This window comes from Alosa alosa, chromosome 7, assembly GCF_017589495.1.
Source record: "Alosa alosa isolate M-15738 ecotype Scorff River chromosome 7, AALO_Geno_1.1, whole genome shotgun sequence".
NCBI lineage: Eukaryota > Metazoa > Chordata > Actinopteri > Clupeiformes > Clupeidae > Alosa > Alosa alosa.
Window position 1 is genome coordinate 3057344 of NC_063195.1, and position 10000 is coordinate 3067343.

Genomic DNA, 10000 nt, shown 5'->3' on the forward strand with positions numbered 1-10000 from the left:
AACACAACACACCACCCAGTGCATCACACAAACATTACAGGTAACACACACACACACACACACACACACACACACACACCCACACACACACAGGTACACACACACACACACACACACACACACAAGAGAAGGCCACCCAGTGCATCACTCAAGCATTACAGGTAACACACACACACACACACACACACACACACACACAAAAGATGGCCACCCAGTGCATCACACAAACACAAAAGATGGCCACCCAGTGCATCACACACACACACAACAACATTCGCTAATTCAATAGCATTATGAGGCACTTTATGTAGAGCTGTAGACTTGTGCTGCCCGGCAGGTCCGTGTGTATGTGTGTGTGTGTAGTGTGCGCGTGTGTGTGTGTGTGTGTGTGCGTTGTGTGTGTTACCATTAAACTGGGAGGGAGCATACAGGGCAGCGAGCGGATATCTTTTGAACATTTTGAACACAGTAGGTTCAGTACTTCATGCATGAGACTCTATACTTGTTGACAGGCTTTGCACTTTAAAGGTCCAGTATGTCGGAAATAATAGAAAATAAATGGTAACCAATGATCACCATATGTTGTCAGAGAGTAAAGAAAAACGATGAATTGAAGTAATGGCTTATTTGACAACATTACTATAACCTGTAAACCCCCGTGAAAACCCATGAAAAAAATGAGTTACGGGCGAATCTCTTGAATTTTCATTTATGTTTTGAACGATTAATTCTAGAATAGTGTATTAATAATAGTGGGCTGGCGAGTCCTCCTATTTGTGTTGCCAAATTAGCAAAGGCCAACTGTCAACTCGCTGTCAGTTGTAGTCATGAACGCCATGAGAGGCAGGCAAATTTCCAAAATTAAAACAAGAAAAACAAATTAAGGGACATCGGAGGAGCTTGCTGATATGGCTTACGCCTTCGCAAACGGCGAATATCAAGTCTGACGAGAGCTGGCCATATTTCCATGACAGGTAGCCTAGGCTAAACTTCATCTGCATCGCTAACTTCAGCTAAATGTGTTACGCTATTAGAGAGGTATTTTGTTTTCACTGTTTCCGTAATGTGTAGCTGGGTCATGGTTGGAGAAACGCTAAAGCAGCTGCAAGTCAACTAACGTTATTAGCTAAGTGTTAATTACACCTGGCAACCCAGAAGAGGCTCGCGTCTGGTAGTCTTGAGAATGTTCACCAGTGTTTTGATTTTGGCCTACAGAACGTTCGGTAACAATCCTTGTGTGTTTTAACATGTTTTGTGTGTGTGTGTTAAAAGTCTTGTGTTTATGTTACCATATTTCCATCAGCATGAAGTAGGTCGGAATCAGGAGCTCTGCATGTTGATTCGTCGTCTGGAAGAGAAGGAGGCGGAGACTGGGCGGAGCCTGACAGAGCAGGTGGAGTCAAATATGCAGCTAAAGCTGAAGATCGATGAACTGCAGAAACACCTGGAGGAGAAGAACAACTCACTGACACAGGCCAACCAGGTGTTTGTGTGTGTGTGTGTGTGTGTGTACGTGTGTGTGTGAACTAGGGCTGTCACTTTTGTGAAAAAATCCTGTTTGATTTTTGATATATAAGTGTTCATTGAATCGATTGTAAAATCGATTTTCCATGTCTAAAGACTAGGGCTGTCAATCGATAAAAAAAATATATATATAATTAATTACATACTCTGTGATTATTTAATCTAAATTAATCGCATATATAATTTTTGCTGTGAAAGTATTTTAAATATTTAAATTCAAATGAATCATTGAATAATCAGCATTAGTGACAAGAAGTAGTAGTTCAAAAACTCTTTTATTATTATTTTCACTGTTCAAATAATTGCCATAATAATCTATGATATGACCTAATATGCTGAGGAAATAAATTCAATGTGCTTCAAATTCAAATAAATTCAAAATAAAGTGCTTCGGAAGAAGAAGTTTTTTACATACAAGGCATTTCAGGCCACGGATATAACCTAGGGGACACAATGAAAATAAATTAATACTCCCTCAATGTCAACACTTATTTCTTTGCATTGATGTGCTTAATTATAGAGTTGATGAACTCCGGTGATATGCAAATTCTTTGCTGCAGACATTGCAGAGGACTTTATTTTCAACAATTTATTTTTGATCAACACCGTTAGGCCGTTTTTTAAAAGTAAATGTTCCAATCAATGATCCAAGCAGCACGTTTTCTTCTCTCCCTTCATTTTACAGTCTAATTTTTACTGACTAGAACGGCTCGGGTCAAAGGTCATACAGAATCGATTAATCTGCACTAATTTTTTTAATCAGTTAATTATTTCAAATTAATTAATCAAAATTAATCAGTTATTTTGACAGCCCTACTAAAGACTTTTCCATTTTCATCGCCAAATATAGGCCAATCCACAGACAACTAACAGGCATTAGGATCTAACGAAGAAAGAGGGCTTGTAGACGCAATTCAGCCAGCAATATTTCTGATGATTTATTACGCGGAAGTTTCGCGCAATAATGACAAACAGGAGTGCAACATTCTCAAAACAAAAAGCAGAGTGGACTGCCATAACATCAGTGAAAAACATTACTGCAGGCTTCAACGTGGCTGTGTTTCCGATTAGAAATGTCAAACAAATTTCGCGTAGCCATAGAAGGAACTCACGACTGCATAGTTTGCATACTGCTTTGTCCTTCTCCATAGTTTGATCTACCCAAAACCCGAAGTGCTTCCATATCGAACTCCTCAAGTTATTAGGGCTTATCACTCGTCTCTCACATGTCGCACAGGTTGATCATGTTGTCCTCCATTTTTTTTGGCAAAACACCAGCAGCACCATGGAGGTATTATATTAGGGGTTTGCACAGTGTGTCATCAGATTTGGACGTTGCCATATTTGGAGATACTCTTTATTAAAAAAGCATTAGGCACTGAAGTAAATCCCCCTAACATCGCCAAGGAAAATGGTTAATTATTGCCGCGGTTTTTAGGTTGTACCAATAGGTCAGACTGACAACATCTGGTGTAGGTATCGACTTCCAAATGTTATTAAAAAACCAGGGAGAAAGGAGAATAATGCCAGAAGTTATCAGAGGAAGGGGGGCGCTTGTGGTTGAACTTGGTACTTCGTCTCCCTCACCCAACTCATATGGATCTGCGCTGCCAATAAACCGTAATTTCTCGAAATATTGCGCCTTTTCTTGTGGTCCAAGTCCTGCCCTATATGCCTTTGCATCTTAGACGCATTTTGATGAGCTTTTCTGTTGTTTAGACACGGCTACAATCACTCAAGATATCCAAAGTGCATAATACTCCATTGTACTTCATTCACTGAATATGGCCGCGCGTGCTGGGTTACCATGGTTACCGGCCAGAACGTGACGTCCGTGCAAACCCCTAAAATAACTGGAGAGAGTGACTAAGTCCCACCCCCATTCATTTCAATGGACCATGCTAGGCTAGCTACTTCAGCCAAGAAAGTTTGAAATTGACCGCAGCCATCTTTACGAAAATGGCGTTTCATGGGTGTTCGTTTCCGACACCAGCTAGAATTAACCTATTAGATTCCACGTTAAAGACGGAGACAACGTAAGGTACAACGGTATGTCGTTGATGAAGATTGGACATTCCCTCAGAGGAAAAGAAGTTGCGCGCTTCACCTCGTTATAAGTGCAAATTTATTAAATTGGTTGGGATAACATTTTGGGAATGGTGGTAGAAGTTTGCCCTGTCTCTGAAGTCCTGGGTTATTTAATGTGATGTTCACATGTGATAATAAACATTGCAAATCAATATTGAGTCACTTTAGGTGAAAGTAATTGTGGTGAATAATTACTTAATATTAATCTTAGACTGGCAACCTTCAGGAAAGCTCAGGAATCAAGTTTATTCTGTTACAAGCAGAGAGGGTAAAAAAATGGTCTATGGTCTATGTAGGCTAGGCCATGGCACAGAGGCCATGTCCTCTGTTGGATCAACCTCTCTCTCTCTTCTTCAGTTCTCCATCTAGTTCTCCTTCTTCTAACAAACAATGCAAGTTAGTCACTTTTGCATGGGTTAAACAAAGGAAGAATTGGCGGCAAAACCAAGCCCACATGGTTGGTTCTCCAGTTGGCATCAGACACACCTACTCACACCTACTTCACACCTACCCATTCTTATCAGAATAGCATGAGGAGAGATATCTTATATATCAGAAATATCACTTATAGAAAGTTCCAAACATTCTCACAATCAAATCATTACAGTCCTTGTACTGAGACTATTACAATGATACCAAACATGAATACATTTACATTTCATGACACATGGATACATTATAGCAAAGTAACATCCTTTGTCTTGTGGATCTGATAGCCCTTGGAACCAGTACATTAGCATTTCATTGGGGGAGGGGAGGTTATCTCTGTTTAATGCCAAGAGGGGCCACATTGCTAACTGAAACTAGTCTTGAAATTAAATTGGGGGCCAAGCAGCGAAGCTACAGACCTACATTACAAAGTTTGAACGAAGTTTCTACGTTAAACGGTTAAAGCTGAATTAGATGCAGAAATTTGGTGGGAAGAATAATAATAACTAGAAATGCAATTCCAAGGAATTACCAGTGCATGAAAATGCTAAAGTTGTGATGTAAAATATCATGTATAGATAATACAGAGATGGTTACTACGGTGATGCTAGGATAGACATGGTGGTTGCATAGCTTAATAAAAGTTGATAGTTTAAAAGTAGACTGTTTAAAAGCTGAATGTTGATAGACAGTAGATAGTTTAAAAGTTGTTGATAGACAGCGAGTTTAATAGATAGTTTAATGATCGTTTAAAAGTAGACCGTTTAAAAGTTGAAGGTAAAAAGTTTAAAAGTTGTTGACAGACTGGAATTTGAATGAATGTTGATATTCAAATAGTTTAATGGCTGTGTATAGGTAGATATTTGACGATAACTGAAAGTTGAATGGCTCTAATGTTTGCTAGCAGTTATGCTAAGATTTTTAACTATGCTAACCATGCTACTTAGCTAATGTTTTATAGCAGTGCTAGCAATGCTAACCTGCTAACCATGTTACTTAGCTATGGCTATAATGTTTGCTAGCAGTTATGCTAAGATTTGTAATTCTGCTAACCATGCTACTTAGCTAATGTTTTATAGTAATGCTAACATGCTAACCATGCTACTTAGCTAACTTAACTAACATTTTCTAGCAGTTTTGCTAAACATTTTCTAGCAGTTTTGCTAAACATGCTAACTATGTTAGCAATGCTAACTATGTTAACCATGTGACTTAGTTAACCAAGCTTATCATGTATAGTAGTTATGCTAACTATACTAACTAGCATGCTAACTATGTTAACCATGTTACTTAGCTAACTTAGCTAATAATTTTTAGTAGTTATGCTAACTAGCATGCTAGCATGTTAACTATGCTAAACACGTTAGCTTAGCTAACCAGCTAATCATTTTAGCAGTTTTGCTAAAATGCTAATCTAAAGATGTTAACTATGTTAACCATTTTACTTAGCTAACCTAGCTAATCATTTTTAACAGTTTTGCTAAAAATGCTAACTAGCATGTTAGCATGCTAACTATGTTAACCATGTTACTTAGCTAATCATTTTTAGCAGTTATGCTAACTATGCTACTTAGCTAACGTTTTCTAGCAGTTTAATGAATGTTGATATTCAAATAGTTTAATGGCTGTGTATAGGTAGATATTTGACGATGCTAGCATGTTAACTATGCTAACCATGTGACTTAGCTAACCTAGCTAATCATTTTTAGCAGTTTTGCTAAAAATGTTAACAATGTTAACATGTTAATTTTGCTAACCATGCTAACTAGCTACAGTGGGTAGGAGTCATAGTTGATGAAAAGTGTTGACAGTTGATGACAAGTTAAAAGTTGTTGATAGACAGCTAGTGAATGTATATAGTTTAAAAGTTGTTGATAGACAGCTAGTGAATGTATATAGTTTAAAAGTTGTTGATAGACAGCTAGTTTAATAGATAGATAGTTTAATGATAGTTTAAAAGTAGACCGTTTAAAAGTTGAATGTAAAAAGTTCAGTAGTTTAATGGGTTACATTGTTTTAACAGTGGATTATTGTAGTGAGGACTTTTCCTCTGCCCAAAACTGTTTCCAAAATAACAGTTGAATAGGATGTGTAGGCTTTAATTGACTCCAGATTGTATGCTTTAAAGTCTGAGGCTGCAGGTGGCCTGAACACTCCGCCATAGGATTCTAATTGCTTAACGTCAGATATGATGTCACAATCGGGCAATGTTAAGTCTATGGGGATTTTTAAAAAGTTTTAATAGTTTAAAAAAAGTATAAAAGTTTAAAAGTTGAAAAAGACATAGCAGCTTGGTCCGCTTTTGAAGACCTACGCATAAAGTTTGAACGGTTTCTAGCTTTAAAAAAAAAAGATTAGACTCATTTCCAACAGTAGCCTATAATTAGTTCACAATAAGCCTACCACTGAACCACCTTGCTTATTGTCTTTGCACTTTGCTTATTGTGTCAGAGGATTCATACTGTAATGATTTAAATTGGCATATCTTACATAGACAGTGTTGCAGAACTGTTTGGACTTACATACAAGCTATATTGCAAACAACCTCCATCTATATTATATATTTTACCACGCCTGCTCGCTGGACCACTTGGGATAGCTTTGCAGACCACCAGTGATTCCCGACCACACTTTGAGAAACACTGGTCTACGAATATGACAGTGGTCCAGTCAAATCTTTTACTGTCTATGGTCAAATCCCAGCCGAGCTATGACTGTAGCTCGACTTACCTGTGCATGTAAAACATACTGACTGACAAAAATCAGAATGAGTAATTATAACAGACGAAAGTAGCCCTGTGGACACACAATTGTTGGAAAAATTGAGATGTGTGAAACACTATTTTGACTCAAATGGTGCTAATCAGAAATATCACAGAAAAAAGATTCAAAATGTGTTGACTAAAACTGACTAAGACTAAGATAATTTTAGTTTCTTTTGACTAAAACTAGACTAAATGACGAGACTTTTAGTCGACTAAAACTTGACTAACAAAAATGATATTTGAATGACTAAATATGACAAAGATTAAAAAGGACATTTCGTCACGAGACTAAGACTAAATTAAAAATAGGTGATAAAATTAACACCAGTAAGCGGAAAAAGAAGTTGTTGTTGTTGCCTAGGAAGAACAGTACAGTGCATTTTCATGCACTATAATAAATCGGATAACAATAGAGTGCATTTTCATGCACTCTAATAAGAAGAATTCGGAGTTAATAACAGAGTGCATTTTCATGCACTCTAATAAATCGATAACAGTAGAGTGCATTTTCATGCACTCTAATAATAAGAAAGGCGGCGACTTAGGATAACAGAACAGTGCATTTTCATGCTCTGTAAGTAAGCAGACATGGGATGTAAGAAACTTGTGGATAGCTGAAATATTTGCTGCACCCAGTGTGAATTTGCAGCTTGTTAAACCTAGGCTACACCGCATGTGACGCAATGGAAGCCAACGGAAGTTAAACTTTTACAGATAGAAGGGCACATCCTCGGTATTGTGGTTCGAAAGCAGGCAAAGAGTCTGCAACTGTGGTTGATTTTTGGCTTTGCCTCGACTGGCCCGCTATTTAAATCAAATGCATAGCCTAATCATGTCAATGTTACAAGAAAGCAAACTAAATGGGCAATTGACATTTGCTCTTCGCTTTAAATCACTTGGGAGACATAGGTTACACTCCATCCAGACGCTATTGCCATGGACTACAGGTAGGAACTAAAGCAGCCCGTGCATTTTGTCAGCCTCGCCACAACGAATGAGTAGGCTAATAATTGGATATAGGTCATTGCTATGCATCTGCTAAAATGTATGGTCATGTCAGTTACCTTTGTCAACCCACACATAAGGCAAATAGTAACCTAATATGACAACATTTACTTTTTCTTTTATTTTAACACAAAGTCCGGGTATAATACAGCTCAAACCATGTAGGCATTAAGGCATGTTTTCAAAATGTCGGGCCGCCAAATGCCATGCTATGGCTGAAGCTAACCGCTCAAATCCTGACCTTAATGAATTTCTTTCAGTTTCTCGCGAATGCCCACTGCATCTCTCGAATTCTTTATTTTCCTTTTCTGATTGTTTGTGAGTATTGTTACATCTATCATTTTATTTGTTTAATTAGTTTAAAATTAATAGTGTACATATTTATTAAAATCGATTCCTTTATTTCAGTTTTCAAACTTGTGTTGGTTGGTCCAATCGACAGTAATCGATTTCGAACGCGAAAGACAGCTCTAGTGGACGGCAGGCTGCGCGGTGTGTGCGAGATCAAGGGCCACTAGGACCTTATTCACTGGGGCACGTCTTTAATGGGCCTCTATACACACAGTTGCTTCATGCTGTGGCTGGCCTACTGGTTAGCTCGACTTGTAACCGAGGGTTGCCGGTTCGGCCCTCGAATTCAGTAAGAAAGTCTGAAGTGCCCTTGAGCAAGGCACCTAAGCCTCACTGCTCCCTGAGCACCGCTGTAGCAGGCAGCTCACTGCGTCGGGATTAGTGTGTGCTTCACCTCACTGTGTGCTGAGTGTTTTACTGATTCACGGATTGGGATAAATGAGACCAAATTTCCCTCACGGTATCCCGATATACTTATACTTATACTTGTGTGTGTGTTTATACAGATAGTGTCTTTCCTCAAACTTGAACTGAGGGAGCTGCAGCAACAGTTCCAGACTCAACAGAGTAAAGATCGTAATCGGTAATCACAAACACACACACAGACACATATATACACACACACACTCACACACAGGCTCAACAGAGTAAAGATCGTAATCGATAATCACACACACACACACACACAGACTCAACAGAGTAAAGATCGTAATCGGTAATCACACACACACAGACACACACCTACTACACCCCTACCACTCTCACACACAATACATGTGCAATTACCACACCTCACCAATACTACTGCATCTTTAACCTTTTGAATCCCCTCAAGCACTTGACCTTTTAGGGATCGGGTTCAGGAAGTGGATGAACGACTGCAGAGTGGGGAAAACCAGCTGAAATTTGAGGTAGCACACACACACACACACACTACACACACTACACACACACACACACACACTACACACTACACACGCACGCACGCACACACACACACGCACACACACACACTACACACACACACGCACACACACACACCACACACACTACACACACCACACACACACACCACACACACACACACACACACACACACACACACACACACACACACACACACACACACACACACCACACACACACACGCACACACCCACACACACACACCACACACACACACACGCACGCGCACACACCACACACACACCACACACACGCACACACACTACACACACTACACACACTACACACTCACACACACACACACACACTACACACACACACACACACACACACACACCTACGACGCACACACACACACACTTATCATCACAGACACGCCAGCACACACACCTACACACACACACACACGCACACACACACACACACACACTACACACACTCACACACACACACACCTACACACACACACACACACACTACACCACACACACACTACACACACACACACACGACAAGGCACACCACACACTCACACAATAATGCACACACACACTACACACACACACTCACACACTACACACACACACACTACACACACACACACACACACCACACACACACACACACACACACACCACACACACTACGACACACACACACACACACACACGCACTACACACACACTACACACACACACACGCACACACACACACACACTACACACACCACACACACACACACACCACACACACACACACACACACCACACACATACACACACACACTACACACACACACACACACGCTATCAGTCACACACACTACACACACACACACTACACACACGCATCTAATAATACCCATCCCACAC

General features: G+C 39.7%; 1 protein-coding gene across 1 annotated transcript in view; it reads left to right on the plus strand.

Annotated features, from left to right (window-relative positions):
- LOC125297676 (zinc finger protein with KRAB and SCAN domains 1-like) overlaps nt 1-10000 on the plus strand; it is a 30026-nt gene that overhangs the window by 5524 nt on the left and 14502 nt on the right. Inside the window, exons 3-5 of the mRNA XM_048248116.1 lie at nt 1304-1483; nt 8669-8745; nt 9013-9073. Coding sequence (XP_048104073.1) covers nt 1304-1483; nt 8669-8745; nt 9013-9073 — 318 coding nt within the window. The remainder of the gene's footprint in view (nt 1-1303; nt 1484-8668; nt 8746-9012; nt 9074-10000) is intronic.